Raw genomic sequence first — 25473 nt, forward strand, 5'->3', positions numbered from 1 at the left:
CGGTTAAGCATCTGACTCTTGGTTTTGGCTCAGGTCATTATCTCATGGTCCGTGAGTTCAAGTCACATGTGGGGTTCCATTCTGTGCTGACAGTGCGAAGCCTGCTTGAGATTCTCTCTCTCCCTCTCTCTGCCCCTCCCCCACTCGTTCTCTCTGTCTCTTTAAAAATAAATTAATTAAAAATACTTTTTAAAGAAGTTAGTTTCTGTGTTTTGTACAGTGATGGTCCAGTGTAGCCACCAAAGTGCCCAACCAACATAAGAACTCTGATAAATATCTTGGAAAACACTTAATGAATGTAACATCACAGATTTCTGTTTATTTGAACCACCCAGCTATTTTTTTTTTTTTAAATCTCTACTCATTTCAGTCAGTACCCACAGTGAGCTCAGGAATGGAAAGGAATCATATTTTCAGACAAACTTCCAAAATGATTAATAATCCTGCATAATGAAGTGTTTGGTTTCATTCTCCAACTTAAGAGATCCCAATGGTGTCTGGCCTCCTTAGTGTTCCTTGAGATTTATTTTTTAAATGTTTCACAATTAAGTTGTTCCTTAGTTATCCCTGAAACTTTTGATAGAAAACTTTGTAATTCAACATTAATTGCTTTCAGTAATTTGTACAACCTGCAAATGTTTTTCATTGAAAATCTCAACTCCCTGTGCAGGTATTGTCACCAAAATTACTGGTGACACAATAATTACTTTACACCATGGAGATGAGATCATGGAGTCCCAAACCTTTATGCTGGGTTCGGATGCTCCTTTCCACCTCTGCACAGATGCTTCCCGAACACCTACTGTCCTGATTCCAAATGTTATTTGGGGTAAGTGTCTAGTTTTTGTTTTTGTTTTTTTTAGATAAGTGTGAGATTCATAGGAGAGTTATATCACAAAAAATCCAGTAAAAAACACAGATATAAAGCGCACACATGCTCTCTCTTGCTCTATGTTTTATGGGTTGAAACACAAACATATTTCTGTGTCTAGTGAAAAATGACATTTCCTGAGAACATCTGACACCTACCACCCTCTTGCCCACATTCTTTTTTGTTTTAATGTTTATTTATTTATTTTCAGAGAGGGAGAGAGGAAGGGGGGGGGGGGGGAGAGAGAGGAGGCAGGGAAGGGAAGGGGCAGAGAAAGAGGGAGAGAGAGAGAATCCCAAACAGGCTCTGCAATGTGAGCACATAGTCCCACTAGGGGCTCAAACCCATGAACCATGAGATCATGACCTGAACCAAAATCAAGAGTCAGATGCTTAACTGACTGAGCCACCCAGGCATCCTGCCTTTACCCACCTTCTTTACGGCTACCTGGCATTTCTCCTCTCTCCTCAGAGTTACTGCTTCTATGAAATCTTTCATTTCTCTCTGAAGATGCTGAACATCATAGGACACGCTCTAAAGACTTTACACAGTAGATATGTGCCCAACAGTTAGATAATGACAACAAACTCCAGCCTCTGAGTAGTTGCCTGGGGTCTGCGTGACAGGTGCTAGAACACGAATTTACTTGTGAGATTTTCTGGTGAGCCTGTTGTACTAACTGAAGCTGTGATGACAAAGGTTGAAACTTTGTCATCAGAAGAATGTTAATATTTATCTTCTGTTTACAGAAAAAAGACCAATCTCATCTCCCAGTTAAGAGAGATTATTATTTGAAGAACACTGTGCCTAATGGTTGTAGGATTTGGGGCTGGAGCAGGGAGGGAGGAATAATCAGAGACTTCAGTAGTCTTCTGATAGTAGTATTACCCTGCTGTGTAATCCAGCGGACGGTAAAAGTGCCTTGCTAGTTAACCTATTGCTTCTTGCTGTTAACCCATCCTTCTGCTGTTAACCTATTGCTCTCTCTACCCCCCCCCCCCCCGCAAGATGTGTGTTTATCAAACTAAAAAGATAAGAATAAAACAATAAAATAAAATTCTGACTGGAGAACTTGTTTGACGGGGAAGTTCACACCCCCTCGCTAAGAGCAGGAGTCACTCAATTTGGATCCTCCCTTTGTTGCCCAACACCCTATGATGATGGGAATGTCATGATCCTTTATTGCCTTTGTACTTCTCAAGTCTTTAAGGGCTGGAATGATCAGTAACCACAGCAATTTCAGATTTATAGGACTCTCATGTAGGGTTTTAAAAAATGTTTATTTATTTTGAGACACAGAGAGAGAGAGGGAACATCAAGAGTCGGATGCTTAACAGACTGAGCCGCCCAGGCATCCCCCCCTCCCCTGCCCCCAAGTCTTGATTTGGGCTCAGGTCATGAGCTCATGGTTCATGAGATCGAGCCCCATGTCAGGCTCTGCACTAACAGCACCAAGCCTGCTTGGAATTCTCTCTCTCCCTTGCCTTGTTCTCTCTCTCTCTCTCTTTCTTAAAATAAACAAACTTTTTTTAATTATAAAATTTTACATTTAAAAACTACGAATTTCACCATGAAATTTTTAGGAAATCAATTCATGCATAAATTTCAGGTGGATTTCCACTCTGACACCCCCTCCCCTGCCCCTTTCCTCCTTCCCAGCCTAGACAGTTAACCCTGCTTCACTTGTTGAGGATCCTTCTAGACCAATTTATATTCAGTCACTAAGATCTCTCTTAAGTCACATCTGCTGATTTACGGCTGAGTGAATTCACCTTCTGCATTCTTTTATGAAACATATTAATCAATGTCCAAGGAATATGATGGATACTTACTAGAGAGGTGTTTTCCTCCTATTCACCCCACGGACTCTCTTATCACTAGTCCATTAGGTTGTTTACCAAGCGTGAGGTGTCTCCCCCACACTTAAATACAAACTGCTCTGTTTCAGTTACTAAAATAGAATTGAAATGTATTTTACACAGCATTTACTTTAATCTCAAATTGCACAATCATTCCAGAAAACAAGAAAAAAAATATATCAGGTAAAATTTTATGTATTCAGTATTCTAAATGATTTTCAAAACATTTTAAATTTGCAGCTGTTTTGTATCTGTCATGACATGGTCTGCCAGGTTCAGCCAGACACAAGAGAGGGCCAGAAAAACAGTTTATTATAGTCACGGGTCCTACAGAGGCAGAGTCCGGGCACACCACCAGGGGGTCATTGGTGGAAGAGCCAAGGGGGTTGACTCAACCAAGCAGGTGGAGAAGGTGGGGGATGGAAGAGGAAATGGAGGAGGACCTCTAGGCAAGCGCCTTTATTGAGGGTCAGGGTGGAGTACACAGGAGACAGTGAAAGGGGATTCCACTGGTGCATCTGAATATCCCGAGGTCACAGTCAGTTACACATTTTAAAATGTGTAACACAGCAGGCCAATAAGAAAACTCCAAATTGTGTATCTTTTCTGATATGCAATAAAAATGATGCAATTTTTCTAGAGAAAACCGACCCTAATGAAATTTCAGCAAGAGTATATGTGCATTTAAAAAGTACAATGTCATTTTTAGTGTAATTTGTTTTTTTCTGATGTTTATGAGAAAAACACATTTTATAATGTATGCTTTCTTTTCTAAGAGTTGCCTGTTCATTTACATTGCCAAAGAAACACCGACATTATTATAATTGCTTCTTCTACATATTCAAATGCTTTCTTTGAGTTTCATTTTTCTATTTGTTTGAGGGGTCTTTCAGTAAAAAAACAGTATAAGCATGAAAACACTTTTAATTATTATCTTTTTTTATCTTAGAGACAGCATGCAGGGGAGAGGCACAGAGGGAGAGAGAGAAAGAATCTTAAGCAGGCTCCACACTCAGCAAGGAGCCCGATGCAGGGCTCAATCCCACGACCCTGGGATCATGACCTGAGCTGAAATTGAGAGTTGGACGTTCAACCAACTGAGCCACCCAGGAGCCCCTTAACTATACATAAATACAAATGTGCTACAAATGTTTTAAATCCTCAGTTTTGGTGCACGCTTAGTAATACTTGGCTCAGCCAAAATTATGAAAATATACTACTACCAGGGCATCTGGGTGGCTCAGTCGGCTGAGTGCCCAACTCTTGATATCGGCTCAGGTAATGATCCCAGGGTCGTGGGATTGAGCCCTGTGCCAGACTCTGCTCTGATCATGGAGCCTGCTTAAGATTCTCTCTCTCTCTCTCTCTCTCTCTCTCTCTCTCTGTCTCTGTCTCTCTCTCTCTCTCTCTCTCTCTCTCCCCCTCTGCCTGTCTCCCCCACTCACACACTCCCTCTCTTTAAAAAATATTTTAAAAAATAAATAAATAAATTCAAAAAGAGAACATATTTTTAGCTAAGAGATTAGACATTTCTTAGGTTTAGATCCAGTATTTATTTATTTTCTTAAGATTAAAGCTCAAAAAACATACCTGTGATGTCTTAACTAAGTCTCCAAATATTTTACTACCATATATTAAAAAACTCATTTGTCCAAAATAATTCAGCATTAACTTTTATCATATATAAACTTCTATAAATTTATCTCATAAATACCTGCAAACATAGATAATTTGTAATCTCCTTATTCTATTCCATATTTGGTTTTTGCCAGTAGTAACCCATAGTTATTATTTACTTTATATATAGTAAGGAAATTTCTTTTCATTAAACATTTAAAATTTTGCATACGTTTGATGTTAATAGAGAAAATTCTGAAATGTTAACATTTTGGGGTCACCTGGGAGGCTCAGTCAGTTAAACATTCAGCTTCAGCTCAAGTCATGATCTCATGGTTCATGGGTTCAAGTTCTGTATTGGGCTCTGTGCTGACAGCTAAGAGCCTGGAGCCTAGTTTGGATTCTGTGTCTCCCTCCCTCTCTCTCTCTCTCTCTCTCTGCCCCTCCCGTCTCTCTCTCTCTCTCTCAAAAATAAATAAATATTAAAAAAAGAGAAATGTTAACATTTTCATTGGAATTTTATTCAGTAACATACTTCTTAGTGTGAATTTTATTGTTAACATTCCAAAAATTTCCATCTAGGATGATGGTTTTCTTTTGTTGTTATTCAAAATGAATCGTATGACTTAAGTACAGTTTCTGGTTTTCAATCAATGTTCCCCTCATATTAGTTTATTTTAATGTTGTTTTCCAAAATTCCACTAGTCTTTCACTATCCACTGACACCTTGGAATAGGCTATTGCCTAAAAAGGAAAATTTAAACTGTCTTGATTTGGGACTATTCTAAATTATGTGATTTATCCTAATAACAATTCCGATGTTTCTCAAGTGTATAACCATCTCAGTTTTCAATCATGGAACTTGAAACCTATCTTACAGCTATCGCTCCTTAATCCATGCCAGGAAGACCGTGACTCCGTAAATTGCTGCCCAGCATGCTGGCTTTGTGTCTTCGCAATCTGAAGAAGTCTTCATACTTCATCAACCAAGACTGAAACATCAGTGACTCTGGAAGAAGGGATTGTCCTCATGAGGAAGTCTCTCCTCAAATGTTGTTGAATTGATTTTTTACTATTTAATTTCGTATCTCTGAATCTTTTCCCATGATGAAATATTTTTATCTGACATCCTCAAGTCTTATCCAAACAGGCCATTTTTTTGTGTGCCTCCACAGACATTTCTTAATGAAAAACGCAGGCTGTTCAGCTAATGCAGGGGTAATGGTTGATAGTTAGTCACCCTTTACCAGTTTTCAGAATAATTAGTTGCTTCCCTAACATCTTCCGGCATTAACCTTTGCATTACTTGTCTATATATGCCTTTGGTTTATCTATGTCTAATCCTTTCAAGTTACTGTTGCACCAAAGTGGGGCAGTGACAGCTTCTTCAGGACAGACCTTGCCACCTCCCAAAGTAACCCTCAGCACTGATGGTTTCCTCTACTCCCTTGCCAAGCAAGAAGTTTTGGGATGATCTTTGGAGGTTCCTGCCCTAGATCTGGAATATGTCAGTTTTTTCTTTTTTCCTAAACCACACTGCTTCTTATACGGAAAAACTGTATTAGGTGTCCATAGCTGGGTGCTAGAATTAGGCACTGTCGTGAAGTTGTCTATAATTTCTAGATTTTTTTCAATGAAAAGAAAAATGAAATACATGCAAGTTAAAACCAATACTATAGGAGTTGGTATTATTTCTGTCAAATGTAGGCTTTGGACTTTTACTCAGAGTCTTTGGTTTCATATGTGCATTTGTTTTGTCTTACAGGGAAAGATTTATTTCCCATTTATATGAATATGTTTGTTCCCAAAATACCATACAAATACATTATAGTAAAATATGTAGACAAAAGTTAAGATTTGGACAGATAGTTTTGCCTCCATTTATCCCCGTTCAGGATATACACTCAAAATTCTAATTTTCAATTCACTTGAAATGTATTTCCCTATTCATATTTACTTTACATACAGGGACAGCCACGTGGATAGCCAATCAAATTTTGTAACATTTGAATTTAGTGCTTTTAAAACAATTAATTTAACATTATTTAATAATTATGTACATTTGTACATATAAGGCACTATGACAACATTTCTTCCTTACAAGTCTAGCTTTAAAATTAGCCCCATCCTATATATGTTCTGTGTCCATATTGTCACTCCTCCACACACTTGGGGAAACCTTAGCACATTACACACAGTTTTGTACCTTGCTTCTCACTTCAGAATACACACAGTTCATAACTGCAGATCACAGTCTAGAGATCCTCCTCACTCAATTCACAGGTGTGGAAAACTCTGTTGTGCAGATGGGCCATAAATCACTCACCATGTTCCGGTGAACAGACATTTGTTTCCAAGTGGAACCTTCAGGAATAGACTCTGTACCCATAAGCATACATATATAATGTTTATTTTTTTCTTTAAAAAAAATTTTAATGTTTGTTTATTTTTGAGAGAGAAAGAGAGGCAAAGCGCAAGCAGGAGAGGGCCAGAGAGGGAGACACAGAATCTGAAGCAGGCCCCCGGTTCCGAGCTGTCATCACAGAGCCAGACGCTGGGCTCGAACTCATGAACCGTGAGATCATGACCTGAGCTGAAGTTGGATGCTTCACCGACTGAGACACCCAGGCACCCCTATAGTGTTTATTTAAATTTGGAAAGAATGAGGGGCGCCTGGGTGGCGCAGTCGGTTAAGCGTCCGACTTCAGCCAGGTCACGATCTCGCGGTCCGTGAGTTCGAGCCCCGCGTCAGGCTCTGGGCTGATGGCTCGGAGCCTGGAGCCTGTTTCCGATTCTGTGTCTCCCTCTCTCTCTGCCCCTCCCCCGTTCATGCTCTGTCTCTCTCTGTCCCAAAAATAAATAAAAAATGTTAAATTTGGAAAGAATGTGCTAAGCTTAGCGCTGGAGGCTACTGGGTTTGGTGGTAAATATTTCTTTTTGTTTGTCAAACTGCATTCCTCTGGCTGCAACTAAAACCAATGTTCCATAGATGACGTGATGGCTTCTGTCAAGTGGCAAATCGGGATTACCTTAGTCACTCAGCTGGGAGTGGGAATCCTTGGAAACTCCTCCCTTCTTTGTCTTTATAACTTCACTCTGCTCACTGGACACAAGGTGAGACCCACAGACGTGATTCTCAATCAACTGGTCTTAGCCAACTCCTTGGTGCTTTTCTCCAGAGGGATCCCTCATATAATGGCAGCTTTTGGAGCAACATATTTCCTGAATGAGGACGGATGTAAGTTTTTCTTCTACTTCCACAGAGTAGCCAGGGGGGTCTGCCTCAGTACCACCTCCCTCCTCAGTGGCTTCCAAGCCGTTAGGCTTCGCCTCAATGTCTTTAGTTCGATGGGGCTCAGAAGGAGATCCTCAAAGTGCATTTACTTGTGCTGTTGCCTTTGCTGGATCCTGCATCTCTTGGTAAGCATCTTTGTTCCTATTAAAATGGCTGGTCCAACGCACAGTAAAAACCTTAGTGTGAAGATAAATTATGGATACTGCTCCTCATTAAATCCAGACAGATTTTTAAAGTTTATAGTGACAGCCCTATTTTCTACAATTGACCTTGCATGTTTGGCCTTCATGGTCTGGGCTACTGGCTCCATGGTTATTTTCCTACACAGGCACAGGCAACAGGTCCAATATATTCACAGCAACAGCCATTCTCCTAGACCTTCTCCCGAGGCCAGAGCCACATACACCATTTTGATCCTTGTGAGCTGCTTTCTCTCTTTTTACTCACTGTCTTCTCTTTTGTCTGTTTGGATGATTCTGTTTGCTATTCCAGGCCAGTGGCTGGTGGATGCCTCTATATTTTTGTCTTTATGTTTCTCAACATTCAGTCCCTTTGTGCTCATTTTCAGTGATACTCGTGTCACTGGTAAACGGCAAAACTGGTTCTGTTTTATCGGCTAGGCGAGGTAAACAGCTTTTGCTAATTTGGCTGAGACCATAAGACTCTGTTCTCTACGGGAAATTCAATCATTCTTTCCATCATCTGCTAATATTTAGGGATCAATAATTTTCAGATTTTTGATAAGAAAGTATTATGCTGTGTAGACTGAAACAATTAGGTCCTAGAACTCATGAACCCTATAATAGGAGCACGTGAATATTATGTAAGTTGTTTACACAAACATTACTCAAATTGTTTTAGCTTCATCCATAGAAAAATCCATGAAATTTTGAAATAGTAGAACAGAGGAAAAATTGTGAGTTTGGGGATTTAGACAAAATCTCTCACTTTGCAGGTGTTTTGGTGTATATATAGCAGTAAATTATATGTAATATAAAGTTTTCCACTTTAATTATTTTCAAGTATACGATTCAGTGGCATTAAGTAAATCTGCAGTGTTCTGTGTCTACTACCATTAACACTATCTGTTTCTAGTTCACATATATGTGTGAAAATACAATTTATATATGAAAATAATACAACAGATAAAGTTGTGTTAATTTCAAGTATACAACATAGTGATTTGACAACTCTATACGTTACACAACGCTCACCGTAAGTGCAGCCACCATCTATCACCATGCAGGGTTATTACAATATTATCGACTCTGTTCCCTATGCTGTATCTTTGTCCCTGTGGCTTATTTATTTTATAGCTGGACACGTGAAACTTAAAAAAAAATCAAACCAAACAGAAAATATGTACCCACTGACCAATAATTTCCCATTCCCCTCTCTACCTAGGCCCTGCTAACCTCTAACCTATGTTCAGTCTCTATGAGCTTGACTATTCTGGGTATTTCCTATGAATGGAATCATAATATTTATCTTTTTGGGTCTGGCTTTAATCACTTAGCATAATGTTTTCAAGTTTCACCCATCTTGTTGTATGTATCAGAACTTCATTCCTTTTTGTGGCTGAGTAATATTCCATTGTATAAAATACCACATTTTTAAAATCCTTTCCTGTGTTAACAGATACTTGGATTGTTTCCACCTTTTGGATATCGTGAAGAGTGCTGCTATGACCATTGGTGTACAAGTGTTTGTTTGAGTCCTGCTTTCCATTCTTTGGGTTGGATACCAGGAGTGTTAAATGCTAGGCCCAATGGTATTTCCACGTTCAAGTTTTTGAGGAGCAGCTAAACTGGTTTTCACATTGTTCAATCTCACACTGCACTATTTTACATTCCCATCAGCAACAGATGAGGGCTCCAATTTCTCCACTTTTTCTAAGGCTTTGTCAATACCATTTCTGCCCCACGGCCATCCTGGTAGATGTGGAGTGATACCTCATCATGGTTCTGGATAAAATTTCCCTAATGAACCATTCTGTTAACATTTTAAGTAATTCACACCTGTTGTTTTCCATGATCCCTTTCCTCACCTATTTTCCCCTATCTACTGACCTTCCATCAGTATATAAATAGGGACTAACACCTAGAAGGAAAACTTTCTTGCTTCTATCACCTCCTTAATGCTCTATTCCATTTCCTGATGCTCCAGAATCATCTTCCGCACTGCCCATCCCAATCAACCTTGCAGCCCACACATTAAATTCCCTCCTCCACTCTCTTTTCCATTCCCCAAATGAAGTCAAGGAAACCCATCTTTCTTCCAGTGTGAGTAAACTACACATAGCAAAATATATACCCAACAGGAAACAGACACATCCTGTTAGAAATAAAGGTAATATATGGCTTGAGCCCGTTACTTTGGGATTTTCTTCCTCCTTTATTCAACTCAAAAGATAACCTTCCTAACTCAAGTAAGACTTCTAGAAGCGGCTCCTACTTCAAGTAAGATTTCTTCCAGCCCTTAAATAGGTTAGAAGTTTCATGCTGTACTCTGTGGATTTCCATGTACTCAGAGCTCAGGGTGAGGAGGAGTCTGGAATCCCTACGTAAGCCCAACAGAGAACGGGGTATGGGCACTGAAGAAACCTCAGTAATCTGCGTGGGGTCGCCAAGGTGTCTGGAAAAAAAAAAAACAAAAAACAAAAAACTAACCTGTGCAGGTGCTGGATGAGACTTCACAAGGCTGGGCAAAGAACTACTGCTGGGGCTGAGAACCGCTGCAGATGGCACAGGCCACACAGTGAGGGTGCTATTAGAAGCCTGCAGGGAACAAAGGCAACAGTGACCCCCCTGCTGTTTACACTCAGGTTGCCACCCCATTCTACTACCCCACAAGCGGTTCTCACCCTTTGACTTATCAAGTATTTTTCAAGTTTCTGTTTTAAAAGCATTCACCATTGCTTTGGGTTGCTTTCCAGACACCCCTGCGGGAAGCCGCACGGGGGGCGGGGACTTGTCCCGGGTGGGGCCTTGCTTTCATGGACTTAGGCTCAGGGGCAGGTGGGTCTTGGATGCAGCAGGAGCCCACGCTGAGGGTAGGTTCCGCTTGGGGCTCTCAGTGCACCTGTTTCCCTGAGGGAACCTGGTTAATTCTTTCCCTCCGCAGACAGACATGCTCATCAGGTCAGCGGGCCAGGTGTGATCTGAGGTCGCATCTGACCGGGGACAGCGTGGGCTGGGCACAGCGGAGATGGAACTTCAGACCCCAAGGTGCCGGTGGGCCCCATGGAAGCTCGGCTGGAGGGCCGGGCAGCGCGGGAGTCCGGGGACACACCTAGAGGGCGTGGGCACCTCGTCAGAGGCCCCCGAGTCTGAGTTCCCCCTTTCCACCCAAGGGGCTTCCAGGGGGCGCCCGCCCGGGTCCCGGGAGCGGTGAGGGCCGCGAGCTGCCGCCGAGGGCCCCCCAAAGGACAGCGGGGACTTGCGGGCGCGCGCGGACGTTCCTGGGTGTCGGGCTCCTCCCGACAGGGCTCCCCGGGGGCCCTCAGGCTCCAGGCGCCGGATTTCCGCCGCGGATCCCGGGGGCAAAACGCCCCCGCCTCGGGCCGCAGACCTGAGCCGCCAGCGACGCGTCCGCGCGGCTCCAGGGGAAGAGTGCGCACCTGTGCCCGCCGAGGCCAAATGCCGACCTTTGTGGGCGACCCGCGGGAAGCGCACACAGTGCCGCCGGGCCTGATCCGGGTCTTTTAACTCGTTCTGAGACGCGGGGCCGGGGCGCGTGGGGAGCGGCTCCGGGACTGGGGAGGGGGTAGGCACGTCCGGCACTGGGCGCTTCCCTGGGGAAGACCGCCCACGTCGCCCACGACCACCCCGCTCAGCCGAGGGGCGCCCGGGTGCGGGTCGAGCTTCCGCGAGGGGACCGTCCCGGGGCCTCTCCTCACACCTTCCTAGACGGTGTCTGTACTCCGCGAGCAAACGTGGCCTCGGGGCTCCGCGAACCTCGTGCCGAGCGCCACCGTGGGGACTACAGTACCCATAATTGCCAGTGCCGCGTGCCCAGAGCGTGCAGCCAATGAACGCGCAGAAATAGGGGAGTTTCCGCGTGTGGACCTGAGCTTCGGGGCGGGACTTCCGGCACCCCTGAGGCTGCAGTCGCTTTGCTTTCGTGCGCAGCCGGGATCTGGGACCTTTAGGAGCGTGCAGTCGGGTCCGCGGTGGTGAGAGCCAGAAGGCGGTAGGGGTGGGGTTGTCCCCACTGCACAGCAGCTGGTCTGAGGGTCGGAGGCGGTGGTTGACAACTGTGCACGAGTCCCGTCTCTGTCGCCAACCTCTTAGGACCCCTCTGTACCTACAGAGTCGGATGGCGGCGGCCGCGCCCCGGGACCCGACTCAGGTAAACGCGCGGCCTCCAGGCCCTCCCCGCCCTTCCTCCACCCAGGCCCTAAAGGCCCGAACACGAGGTGCCTGCTCGCGTCCCTACGGCCCAGGCCCAGGGGTCCGGGTCAGTGGGGAGATAATGTGTGACGTCCCCATTTCTTTCTCTCTTCTCTTCTGTTTTCTTTTCTTCGTCCCCGTTTCTGAAAGCCACCGTTGATGAGATGTGAGAGTGTTACAGGCAGAGAGACCGGTTTGCAGGGGCAATTGATCCAGGAGCAAATGCTCCTGTAGTGCCAAGATGAAGAGTTTCAACTTAATTCTCAGGATGCCGGGAGCCATGGAGGGTTGTGAATAGAAGAGGCACAAGATCTGAATTAGGCTTCTCAAAGTTTTCAAAAAGTTACTCTGAGTTAGAACAGACCGGAAAGAAGATGGTAATTCCGAGGCACAGGGAGTTTGAGTCCTTGGCCAAGGTCACGCAGTTGTAAGAGTCAGCACTGGGGACTGAGGCTCAGAGAGAATGCAGTCATCCCAGGTCACCTGGCTCCAGGGCCGGGCAGGGGTGCAGGGGAGCCCATGGAGCCCTGCCATGGTTACATCCCTCTGGTGACCCTCCTTGCACAGATTACCAAGACCAGAGAAGCACTTATGGACTGTATGAAGGTGAGTGAAGGATATCCCAGGCCCTCAATGGTCCTGAGCCCCCATCTTGGTCTCTGGAATTGTGTCCTGAGTCTCTTTGCCTGCCACTCTTCCACTCTTCTTGGGCCTGGAGACCCAGGGTCATAAATCCAGGCTGGAAGTTATACGGAGAGGTCCCTATTGCTGGCAACCAATACAGTGAGGTAAAAGATTGTTCCAGACAAAGGTATTGGAATATGTTCATGCTAGGAGGTGAAGGTGTGTTTGTTTAAGGAACTGCAGTTCCTCTTCTTCTCATGAGAGAGAAGAGAGAACAGAGAGCAGATGGGAAGGGGTCGGGCCTGGAATGGCTCCGTGAAAAGTTGGGTGTCTCTTCTAGAGGTGATGGGGAAAATAGGAGGTTTGGAGCAGAGGGAGGTGATCTGACCTCGGTCTCATCAGGACCCCTGAGGCTGCAGCCTGGAAGAGGGAGAGCAGATACCCTTGGGGGGCCAGGGATGATGGGAAAAACAGGCAACTTGCAGTCCTTGAGGTGAGTGCTGGTGGTTGTACCGGGGTGCTGGCTGTTGAAGTGGGAGAGCTGGTTGGATTCTGGATCAGTTTTTAAATTAGGCCTGGCCATGGGGCGCCTGGGTGGCGCAGTCGGTTAAGCGTCCGACTTCAGCCAGGTCACGATCTCGCGGTCCGTGAGTTCGAGCCCCGCGTCAGGCTCTGGGCTGATGGCTCGGAGCCTGGAGCCTGTTTCCGATTCTGTGTCTCCCTCTCTCTCTGCCCCTCCCCCGTTCATGCTCTGTCTCTCTCTGTCCCAAAAATAAATAAAAAACGTTGAAAAAAAAAATTTTTTTTAAAAAAATAAATTAGGCCTGGCCAGAATTTCAGATTCTGAGAAAGAGAGAGAAAAAGGTAAAGAGTTGTAGGGCTCAGCAGCTGGAAGGGTGGAAACTCCCTTAACCAAGATATTAAAGTTGGTAGTAAGATTAATTCTCACTGGGGAGATGAGTTTTGTTTTTGGCTATCTTAAGACTCGGAGATGTTTCAGAGAAACACGTGTGGAGAACAATTAGTAGATGGCCACAAAGGTCTGGAACTCTGAGAAGGGGTTCAATAGGGAGACATCCAGAAGGTGGTGGTGTCTGCACCAGGGGGTAGCTGTGGGTCACAGTTAGGAGGGGGATCCTTGTCATCATGATAAAGGTATTGGCTGCCCAGCAAGGGGAAGCTGGGAGCTGTGACTGAGTGTCATGCCTGGGCATCTGGGTGGGGTGCTGGGCCTCATAAACAGCTGAGGGGAAGAAATGGCTGTGGGAAGGTTGTGGGAGAGGACAACCTGTCAGGTGGCCAGGGCTTCCACAGGAAGCATGGACATAAGGGGAATGCAGGCGCACAAGAGTAACTGAGACAAGATGACACTGAGGCCCACACTAGTGTTTATTCGTACTGCGGACTTACCAGGAATTTATTGTGTCTCTTGGTGTATCCTAGCTGTTTCAGTCAGGCTGGCAAATTAGCACTGGGGCAGAAGTCATCATCTAGGAGCGTCGCTGGGGCTGGGGTAAGAGACCTCCAGGGCTGGGCTTTGCTGGTGTGATGGATAGGAAGGCAGTGACTGATGAGGGGACATCACATGCACCACGAGTGGAAGGGAGCCCTGGGGTCCTGAGGTCTGCAGGTGGTTCTTGGTGGCTGGGGTGGAAGCAAGGAGCAGAACCGGGTGGAGAGGCCTGCAAGCGGGTTTTGTCCCCTCCGGTAGCAGGGATCAGTGGAAGTCCGGGGTAGCGCTGGGTCCTTTTGGAATTTGCCAAACACCACCTGGATGTCATAAGCAGGTAATGCCTGCCATAAGCAGGGTGATGCTTCTGGGTAGGAGGGGAGAAGTGGTTTCCAGAGCGAGACTATGAGAGAGGTGTGGTGGAAGTGGTTTCATGGAGAGAGAGCATGAACTGAAGGACCTAGGGCTGTGACTTTGAGGACGTAAGGGTGGAGAGTGAGCCCGTGTTTGGTTGTGTCTCAGAGGCACAATCTGGGAGACCCCAGACAAGAGGACGTATGTCCTAATGCCAGGCTCAATATTTAGATGGCACCTCCCTGCCCACATGCCGGTTGCTGCTGTGGGCATTGACAATGATCATGATACTGTGAGAAGAGAGCAGGTCTCTCTGGCTCCAGGGCCTGATATGTCTTCCATAGTGGGGACCGCTGGAAGGAGAGGGAGCATGGAATGAATGTCCGGGTGAAGAAACTCAGAGTCGTAAAAAAGCTGATCAAGGAATGATCTGTCCCCATCACGGCAGGGCTGTGTGACTTTTGAGGACGTGGCCATTGACTTCCCCAGGAGGAGTGGGGGCTCCTTGATGAGGCTCAGAGACGCCTGTACCACGATGCGATGCTGGAGAACTTGGCACTTATAGCTTCGCTGGGTAAGGCCTTCACACGCACCCCAGTATCCTGGTTTTTGTCCATTGTCTTTTACCTCCCGGGCAGCTCTGCCCTTTCTGCAGCCAAACCATGGGTCCTGCTCGCTTCGCCATTTTCTTGGCACACATGTCATGTGGCGGACCATAGTTGTGTGCACTGCCCTGACAAGACCTAAGTCCCATTGCTCCAGGCATGCAGGGAAGGGTCTGGGATTCAGGAGTCTTGCTGTCAGCCTAACGCACCGTAACTTTGTTTGCTCTCTCCCTGGCAAGATGACTGTGTCCATGGCACCTTGTGTTCCAAGTGCTTAATTACGGATAGAGTCAGTGGTTTTAATAATACTGATGTTGGTAAAATGTAGAACACAAAGGATAAACCCTAATGTAAACTGTGGACTTTAGTTAGTAATCATTCCTTTGTCAATGCCTATAAAATGTGAAACACAAAGGGCAAATGATGTTGATGTTGGATGTGGGGTCCTGGTGGATAGAACAACATTTAGGTTACAGTAGCCCACCATGAGGTACCCTTTAATTTTTCTAGATTTAAGAACAGGTACAATCGAGTTGTAGGACAGAGGAGTAGTGAGGATACTCTCTTTTATTTATTAGATTTTATATAACAAGTTTTAATCCCTGGAGGCCCTGTTTTAACTTACATTGGGCCATATTAACATTTTACCTGCGTTGGAGGTGGGGGGCTATGGGATGTCATTTTATTGAGCCCATCTCTGTCAGAGACTTACATTAATTTAAGTGTATTCATCATGTTAGAGCATCTGTGCCCAATATGGGATATTTCTGGGTCTTAAGACACTGGGAAATTTAGGAAAGGCTAGTGTTCAAATGAGGCATATCCGTTTCTGTTTTATATCTGGTTACTTTCCTGAGTATAGGAGTACAGTGTGTAAAAGTGGTGGGATTCCCCAGATAACAATTTGAGCCCCAGTAATGATTAGGTTGATGAGGTTTCGGCTTTGGTGCCTTTTAGTAAATGATGTTTAAACCACTTTACTGAGGAATTATTGACATGTCTAAAAACTGTATATATTTTATGGATACAATTTGATGGGTTTGGGGATAAGTATATACCCATAAATACATTACCATCAGCAAAGCCATAAACATATCCATCCCTCCCTAAATTTCCTCCCAACCCTTTATTATTATCTTGATCATTTGTGTGTGAATGTGTGTGTGTGAGTGTGTTAGCAAATTTTAAATATACAGTAGTCCCCCCTTACCCATGGTTTCTCTTTCCATGGTTTTAGTTACCCACAGTCCACTGCAGTCTGGAAGTAGATGATCCTCCTTCTGATGTATCTTCAGGTCAGTAGTAGCCTCACGCTAAGTCACAGTGCTTGTGTCATTCGTCTATCCTATCACATAGGCATTTTATCATCTCACATCTTTACAACAAGAAGGTATGGTACAGTAAGAAATTTTGAGAGAGACCACATTAACATAACTTTTATTATAGTATATTATTGTAATTGTTCTACTTTCTTATTAGCTATTGTTAATTTCTTACTCGGCCTAACTTATACATTAAACTTTATCATAGGTGTGCATGTATATGAAAAACTGTAATGTAGACAGAGTTCAGTACTATCCACAGCTTCACGTCTCAACTAGGGATCTTGGAATGTGTGTATCCCTCAAAGATAAGGGAGAACTATTACACATTACGGTACTGTTAGCTATAAACTGCTGTATAGTAGGTCTCCAGAACTTACTCATGTTAATAATTGAAATTTTGTACCATCACTCCTCCATTTCCTCTTTCCCCAAGGCCCCCTTGTCAAGATTAGTTGGTCATATATTTAGGGGTTTATTTCTGTGCTCTCTATTCTGTTCTGTTGGCTTATGTGTCTGTTTTTATGCCAGTGCCATACTGTTTTGATTACTATAGCTTTGTAATATAGTTTGAAATCAGGAAGTGTGATGCTTTCAGCTTTGTTCTTCATGCTCAGGAATGCCTTGGCTATTCAGGGTCTTTTGTGGTTCCACCCTAATTTTGCTTGTTTTTCTACTTCTGTGAAAAATGCCCTTGGTATTTTGAAAAGGATTGCATTGAATCTGTAGATTGCCTTGGGTTGCATGGACATTTTGAGAATGTGAATTCTTATGAACAAGGGATATTTTTCCATTTATTTGTATCTTTAATTTCTTTCATTAGTGTTTTATAATTCTCAGCGTATAGATCTTTCACCTCCTTGATTAAATCTCTTCCTAAGTATTTTATTATTTTTGAGGCTCTTGTAAAAGGGATTGTTTAATTTCTTTGTGAGCATATAAAATGCAAGTGATTTTTGTGTGTTGATTTTGTATCCTGCAACGTAATTTACTGAATTAATTTATTTTAACAAGTTTTTCTTTTTCTTGCCCACTCTGGCTAGGACTTCCAGTAGCATGTTGAATAGAAGTGGTGAGAGTGGTCATCCTTGTCTTGTTCCCGATCTTCACCAAGAATCTTTCAGCTTTTCACCATTGAGTATGTTGTTGGCTGTGGGCCTGTCATATGTGATCTTTATCATGTTGAGGTACATTCATTCCTTCCATACCTGATTTGTTGAGTTTTTTGTTTATGAAAGGATGCTGAATTTTGTTACATGCTTTTCTATCTTTTGAGATGATGATATGATCTTTATCCTTTATTTTGTTAATGTAGTATATCACATTTATGGATTTGTGTTTGTTGAACCATCTTTGCACCCCAGAGGTAAATCTCACTTGGATGTGGCGTATGATCCTTTTAATGTGCTGTTGAATTTGGTTTATTAATGTTTTGTTGAGGATTTTTGCATCTAGGTACATCAGGGATATTGGTCTGTAATTTTCTTGTGTTGTAGTATCCTTATCTGGCTTTGGTCTGAGGGTAATGCTGGCCTTGTAAAATGAATTTGGATGTATTCCCTCCCTTCAGTTTTTTGGAAGAGTTTGATGAGGAATGACATTAAGTGTTTCATAGAATTCATCAGTGAACCCATCAAATCCTGCACTTCTCTTTTGGGTGAAGGTTTTGGTTTTGTTTTGTTTTGTTTTTTAAAGGGGAAGTTTTTGATTACGGACTCAATGTCCTTATTCATTATCAGTCTGTCTAGATTTCCTATTTCTTCATGATTAAGTCTTAGTAGTTGTTTGTTTCTAGGAATTTATCCATTTCTTTTTTTTTTTTTTTTTCAACGTTTTTAATTTATTTTTGGGACAGAGAGAGACAGAGCATGAACGGGGGAGGGGCAGAGAGAGAGGGAGACACAGAATCGGAAACAGGCTCCAGGCTCTGAGCCATCAGCCCAGAGCCCGACGCGGGGCTCAAACTCACCGACCGCGAGATCGTGACCTGGCTGAAGTCGGACGCTTAACCGACTGCGCCACCCAGGCGCCCCAATTTATCCATTTCTTCTAGGTTATCCAATTTGTTGATGTACAGTGGTTAATAGTCATCTCTTATGATCCTTGTATTTCTGTGGTATCAATTGTAATGTCCTCTCTTTCATTTCTAGTTTTGTTTGAGTCTTCTCTTTTTTTTCCTTAGTCTAACTAAAAGTTTGTCAGTTTTATCTTTTTGAAAAAAAATTCTTAGCTTTGATCTTTCCTATTGTCCTTCTAGTCTCTATTTTATTTATTTCCACTTTGACCTTTTTAATTTCCATCCTTCTGCTAACATTAGGCTTAGTTCTTTTCTAGTTCTTTGAGATGCAAAGGTAGAATGTTTACTTAAGATCTTTCATATTTTCTTAATATAGATATGTATCTGCTATAGCCTTCCCTCTGGAACTTTTTTTGCTGGATCCCATAAATTTTGGTATATTGTTTATATTTTCATTTGTCTCAAGATATTTTTTTTTATTTAAAAAAATGTTTAATCTTTATTTCTGAGAGAGAGAAAGAGACAGAGCACAAGCAGGGGAGGGGCAGAGAGAGAGGGAGACACAGAATCCAAAGCAGGCCCCAGGTTCTGAGCTGTTAGCACAGAGCCTGACACAGGGCTCGAACTCACAAACTGCAAGATCATGACCTGAGCCAAAGCCGAATGACCAACCGACTGAGCCACCCAGGAGCCCAAAGATATTTTTTGATTTCCCTTTTGATTTAATCTTTGAATCACTGGTTGTGCAAGAGTATGTTCTTTAATTTCCACATATTTGTGAATTTCCCAGTTATCCTCCTGTTATTAATTTCTACTTTTTCTTGCATTTTGGTCAGGAAAGATACTTGATATGATTTCAGTTTTCTTAGATTTGTTAAGACTTTTTTTTAACCTATCATATAATCTATCCTAGAGAATGTTCCCTGCACTCTTGAGTAGAATGTGTATTCTGCCGTTCATTGGAATGTTCTGCATATGTCTATTAGCTCCATTTGGTCTGTAGTGTTGTTCAGGTCCACTACCTTTTCTACCATCAATGTTTTGTAAAATGAGAAAACGTCATGTTATACATAAAGTTTAAAAAAAACAAACATGATTAATACTTTCCCACCATCGTCAGCATGACTCATCAGTATTTCTCCTTTTTCAGTTTGTTGGCATGGAATGGAGGATGAAGAGACACCTTTTGAACAGAGTGTTTCCATAGAAGTTTTGTCACAGGTCAGGATTCCAAAGGCAGGTGCCTCCATCCAGAAGACTCACCCCTGTGAGAAATGTGTCCCAATCCTGAAAGACATTTTCCACTTGGCCCATCTACCTGGGCAGAAAGTGTATGTAGATGGAGCATGTGCAGACCTGTACCAGCTTCGGGAGCATCACAATGCAGAGAAGAGGGATGTGGGCAGGGCTTCATTTATAAAGAGCTGCATATTCCATGTGTCAGGGAATCCCTTCACCTGGAGGAAAGTTGGAAAGGAGTTCCCGGACACCTTGGGCTTTCTCCAGCACCAGGTCATTCTCAACAGTAAGAAGCCAAACAAAATCACCAAGTGTGGGGAGGCCTTTCCTTGTGGAGAAAGTCATTACAAATCATGTGAATGTGGGAAAGCCTCCAGCCACAAACACAGCCTTGTTCACCACCCAAGAGTGTCTACTAGAAAAAGGGTTTATGAGTCTAGCAAATATGGGAAGGCTTTTCACTGCAAGTACTCACTTGTTCAGCTCCAGAGATCCCACACTGGAGAAAGGCCTTACGAGTGCAGCGAATGTGGAAAATCTTTTAGGCTAAGGGCCACCCTCATTATACACCAGAGAGTTCACACTGGAGAAAAGCCGTATAAGTGTGGTGAATGTGGGAAATCCTTTAGTCAGTGTTCCAACCTTATTGAACACTGCAGAATCCACAGCGGAGAAAGGCCTTTTGAGTGTGAGGAATGCAGGAAAGCCTTTGCGTGCAAATCCAATCTTGTGAGGCACCAGAGAACACACACTGGAGAAAAGCCTTATGAGTGCATTGAATGTGGGAAATCCTTCAGACAAAGCTTCACCCTTGTTCGACACCAGAGAATTCACACCACAGCAAGCCCTTATGTGTGTGACCAGTGTGGGAAATCCTTTAGCCAAAGAGCTGCTCTCATTAGACACCAGAGAATTCACACCAGTAAAAGGCTTTACGAGTGTGGAGAATGTGGGAAAGCCTTTGGATCCAAATCCAAACTTTATCAGCACAACCGAAGTCACACTGGTGAAAGGCCTTATGAATGTGCTCAATGTGGGAAATCTTTTACACAAAGCTACAGCCTTGTTGAACACCAGCGAATTCACAGCAGAGCAAGGCCTTTTGAGTGTGGCCAGTGTGGGAAACGCTTTAGCAGAAGAGCTATTTTCACTAAACACCAAAGAATTCACACTGGAGAAAGGCCTTATATGTGTCATGAATGTGGGAAATCCTTTAGTCGAAGCACCAGCTTTACTCAACACTGCAACATTCACACGGGAGCAAGGCCTTATGAGTGTGGCCGATGTGGAAAATCCTTCAGGCAAAAATCTGTTCTCATTCAACACCGGGTAGTTCACACTAGAGAAAGGCCTTACGAATGCAGCAAATGTGGCAAATCCTTTAGCCAACGCTCTAGCCTCAATCTCCACCAGAAATTTCACAGCATGGAGAGGGCCCGTGAATGTAGGAAATACGGGAAATCCTTCATTCCAACCTCCAATGTTGTTTAACACCAGAAAGTCCACGTTTGAAAATGGGCTTAGATTTGAAGGAAACATGCCGTCTCCCTGTTCACTCTAATGGCCCTTAATAGTTGTGTGAGGGAGCCACATGCCTGAAGTTGAACCTCATACCTCCAAGCATCCAGGGAGGCGAAATATCCCCTCAGTTTATAGGCATGTGTGAGGCTTACAGGGGCTGCACTGCACGGTCCAGACCACCCAGGGCCCTTACCCGAATGCCACCACTGCCAGTTTTTCCAGTAGAAGTCATCCCACTTTACTACCTTGTACACTGCTTCATCGGTCACCCCAGTGTGCCTAAGGCAAGGCAAATGTCTATGGCCTCTCCCATTCCCTGGAGGAAATCTTGAGTAGTCTTTGCCCTTACAGTGATTTCCCTTTTCTGGTTAAGTATGAATATGACTCAGTTTGGGCCAAGAGTGGGCTCTGTTGGAAGCTTGCAGGGAAGGCTTACCTACTTCATGGAAATTGTTGGTTTCACATGACACTTGTAATTGATTTTTCTAGTCTTCAGGTCATCAACCGGTAACTATCTACCTCATTGCTCTGGTTTGTGCAGTAATAAAGGCCTTATTGTTTAAAGTACCTTTAATCTTGGGGCGCCTGGGTGGCGCAGTCGGTTAAGCGTCCGACTTCAGCCAGGTCACAATCTCACGGTCTGTGAGTTCGAGCCCCGCGTCGGGCTCTGGGCTGATGGCTCGGAGCCTGGAGCCTGTTTCCGATTCTGTGTCTCCCTCTCTCTCTGCCCCTCCCCCGTTCATGCTCTGTCTCTCTCTGTCCCAAAAATAAATAAGAAACGTTGAAAAAAAAAAAAGAAAAAAAAATAAAGTACCTTTAATCTTGGCGGGGGGAGGGGGGTGTTCACTGTTTGGCGTGGGTGGAAAACAGAATTGTACTCTGTGGATGTGCTTTTGTGGGGGCCCCAGCTTTGTGCACCTCAGCAGGGACGACATAAAGACCGAGAGTAGCTCTCATTCCAGTTTTAGCCTAATTTGCATTGCTGCACAAGACCTAGGAACCAGTGCAGCACTTCATAGTCCTAATTTGTGGACTCCATACTTGCTGAAACCATAGGACACTCTAAGGAGGGGTCCCTTGTTTTGCCAAGCTCCGGTGCCTTTAGGAATGGTGTGAATCTATTCTCTTGCTCCTGGAGGGTGCTGTTGAGGGGAAGCTTTTCACCAGGTTCTACAAAGGAGTCAGTGTCCTGATGTTTATAATTCTGAAGACTGGCATCACTGTCAGACAACAGGAGCCAGGCTTCAACTATAACTGGTACTAATATTCTTGATGTGATTAACAGGCAGGGGAGGGGCCTGCAGCAAACCAGATGGTGTATGCCTCTTCTAAAAGTGCATCCTTGCATGTTCCAGTGACTATGCTTGTGAGGAATTCCAGGACCACCACAGCTGTGTGTCTTCTGTAGCTGAAGTCATTGTTAGAGCAAATAATCTAGAGTTTGTGAATTCTCATTGTCTTCCTGAGCTGTTGCCCTCAAGGGCCGTCCATTGTTCTAAAGGCAGAGAAATGAAAGAATGGAGATTGTCCATTGGAGTGTTAGGTTGTTAAACCTGCTGGTTTCCAAAAAGTGGGCAATTCAGATTTTTTATTTTGAACAATTTATTAAGAAGGCTTCACATTCAGCATGGAGCCCAAAGCAGGGCTTGAACTCATGACCCTGATAGCAAGACCTGACCTGAGATCAAGAGTCAGGCGCTTAACCGACTGAGCCCCCCAGGCACCCCTGAACTACTCTTTTAGAAATTTTGAGGCATAATTGACATGCAATAATCTATACATATTTAAGGTGTACAATTTGAAATTTCTTGTCATACGTATAAACCCATGAAACCACCATAATCATGACAATGAACAACTGTGATGTACCTCATGCCCTTTTATAATTTATCCTTGTTCTTACCAGACCTAAGGGATCCAGTGATGTACTGTCTTTAACATATTAGTTTGCATTGTCTAGAATTTACATGAATAGAATCATAAAATGTCTACTCTTTTCTGATATTTTCCACAGTGCATAATTATTTTGAGACTCCTCAATGTTGTTTATATGAATGTTTATTTTTTTATTGTTGAATAGTATTCTACTTTATGGATTTGCCACTGTTTGTTTTATCCATTCATCTGTTAATGGGCGGTTGGATTGTTTCCAGTTTAGTGCTGTTAGAAATAAAGCTTCAGTGAATATAGGCATATGATTCTTTATATGAATGTGTGTTTTGTTTCTCTTAACGCCAGTAAGTCAGAGAATGTGAATGTTTCAATATTTTTTTTTTTTAACATTTTTTATTTATTTTTGGGACAGAGAGAGACAGAGCATGAACGGGGGAGGGGCAGAGAGAGAGGGAGACACAGAATCGGAAACAGGCTCCAGGCTCTGAGCCATCAGCCCAGAGCCTGACGCGGGGCTCGAACTCACGGACCGCGAGATCGTGACCTGGATGAAGTCGGACGCTTAACCGACTGCGCCACCCAGGCGCCCCTGAATGTTTCAATATTTAAGAAAGTTGCCAACTGATCTAAGCTGGTTATACCTGTCTGTGTTCCACCAACAGTACATAAGCTCCCGTTCCTCCACATTTTGCCGATGCTTGGTATTGTCAGTCTTTTTAAATTTATTTTTTTTAATGCTTATTTATTTTCGAGAGAGACAGTTCAAGACAGGGAGGGGCAGAGAAAGGAGAAACTGCAGCAGGCTTCAGGCTCTGAGCCGTCAGCACAGAGCCCAACGCGGGGACTTGAACCCACGAACCGTGAGATCATGACCTGAGCCAAAGTCAGATGCTTAACTGACTGAGCCACCCAGGTGCCCCACAGGTCTTTTTAAATTTTAGCTGTTTTAACAGGAGTGTAATAGCAACTCACTATGGTTTTAATTGCAGTTCTCTGATGTTTCATGATGTTGAGGATTTTTATGTGTATTTGCCACTTGTATAACTTCTTTAATGAAATGACTGTTAACACCATTTGCTTATTTTTAAACTTTCTAGATCTATCAGTCCCCCCACATTTATTAATTGGAATTTTACTATAAGGAAGAGCCGTCCCTTCTGCTTTTATAAACATAGATATATTTTGGTAAATTTAGAATTTCGCAAGTAATCAAAACAGTACAAATTAAAATGAGGAGTAAAAGTTTTTAAACTATTAGAGTGACAAAGATCAAAAAGAATGGAAAACATTCAAACATAGCATAATTTTCCCATTAATTTTATTATCCTGTCATCTACCCTGAAGAATTTATGATGTGAATAACCACTCATGTATAACATGGCTTGACAGAAATTAAACGAAGCTTTTCCTTAATGAACTATGTCATTTAATACATTAAAATTTTGCTATTAAATGCCCAAGTAGCAATAAATAGCGTATTTAAACACTTCTTTCCTACCTCATCCCTTAGAATATTATAATAGTTATAACTTATTAAATACATATAAATCCCTGAATAAGCAATTGATACACATTAATTCACTTAATCCTCAAAATGACCTCCAAAACTAGGTTATTACCATATCCATTTTATAAACTAGGAAACCAAAGCTCTTTTTACTAGCCCAAAGACTAACAGTTAAGCTTCAGAATCTAAATTCAAATTCAGCTGTGGACTTCAGTCTTTAAATTGTGTTAACATTATACAGCAAAATATTTCAAGAAATTTTAGACAAACTTGAACATTAGCTTAATATGTAACCTAAAAGGGTGTTAATATTCATATCTGAAGTGTTCCTACTTTGTTATAAAGAAAAGTTAAATAAAGTTGTTTTAGGGGCACCTGGGTGGCTCAGTTGGTTAAGCGTCCAGCTTCAGCTCAGGTCATGATCTCATGGTTCATGGGTTCGGGCCCCATGTCGGGCACTGCTGAGGGCTCAGAGCCTGGAGCCTGCTTTGGGTTCTGTGTCTCCCTCCCTCGGCCCCTCCCCTGCTCATGCTGTGTCTCTCTTAAAAATAAATAAACATTTAAAAAAAATGAAAGTGTACAATTGGTGTTTTGATACATGCTGGCTTACCCCCTGAAATCAGAGGTTTCCTCTGCTCTTTAAAATTTTTTTTTAATGTTTATTTACTTTTGAGACAGAGACAGAGCATGAACGAGGGAGGGTCAGAGAGAGAGGGAGACAGAATCTGAAGCAGGCTCCAGGCTCTGAGCTGTCAGCACAGAGCCCGACGCGGGGCTCAAACTCACGGACTGTGAGATCATGACCTGAGCCGAAGTCGGACGCTTAACTGACTGAGCCACCCAGGCGTCCCTCCTCTGCTCTTTTTAACGCATCCTTCCTAACGTAAAAATGATAGACATATTTTACC

The 25473-nt window shown here is 43.4% G+C and overlaps 3 protein-coding genes across 4 annotated transcripts in view; 2 read left to right on the forward strand and 1 right to left on the reverse strand.

The window, feature by feature from the left end:
* The window catches only part of LOC131499422 (zinc finger and SCAN domain-containing protein 4-like), a 42699-nt gene extending 32281 nt beyond the window's left edge, over positions 1-10418 (reverse strand). The window contains exon 1 of the mRNA XM_058707423.1: positions 10312-10418. The gene's annotated coding sequence lies outside the window, so the exon portion shown is untranslated. The remainder of the gene's footprint in view (positions 1-10311) is intronic.
* Positions 7345-8262, forward strand: LOC131499423 (vomeronasal type-1 receptor 1-like). Its single transcript, XM_058707425.1, has one exon. The coding sequence runs from the start codon at positions 7345-7347 to the stop codon at positions 8260-8262; it is 918 nt and encodes a 305-aa protein (XP_058563408.1).
* Positions 10419-11733: 1315 nt separating the features above from the next.
* On the forward strand, positions 11734-21750 carry ZNF416 (zinc finger protein 416). 2 transcript variants are annotated; one of them, XM_058706320.1, is made up of 4 exons: positions 11734-11992; positions 14910-15035; positions 16304-16361; positions 19556-21750. In XM_058706320.1, the coding sequence occupies exon 4, from the start codon at positions 19570-19572 to the stop codon at positions 21133-21135; it is 1566 nt and encodes a 521-aa protein (XP_058562303.1). In that variant the 5' UTR covers positions 11734-11992; positions 14910-15035; positions 16304-16361; positions 19556-19569; the 3' UTR covers positions 21136-21750. The 2 variants fall into 2 exon arrangements, with proteins under 2 accessions (XP_058562303.1, XP_058562304.1); XM_058706321.1 differs by lacking the exons at positions 14910-15035; positions 16304-16361.
* The last annotated feature ends 3723 nt before the right edge of the window (positions 21751-25473 follow it).

Source organism: Neofelis nebulosa, chromosome 17, assembly GCF_028018385.1.
Source record: "Neofelis nebulosa isolate mNeoNeb1 chromosome 17, mNeoNeb1.pri, whole genome shotgun sequence".
Lineage (NCBI taxonomy): Eukaryota > Metazoa > Chordata > Mammalia > Carnivora > Felidae > Neofelis > Neofelis nebulosa.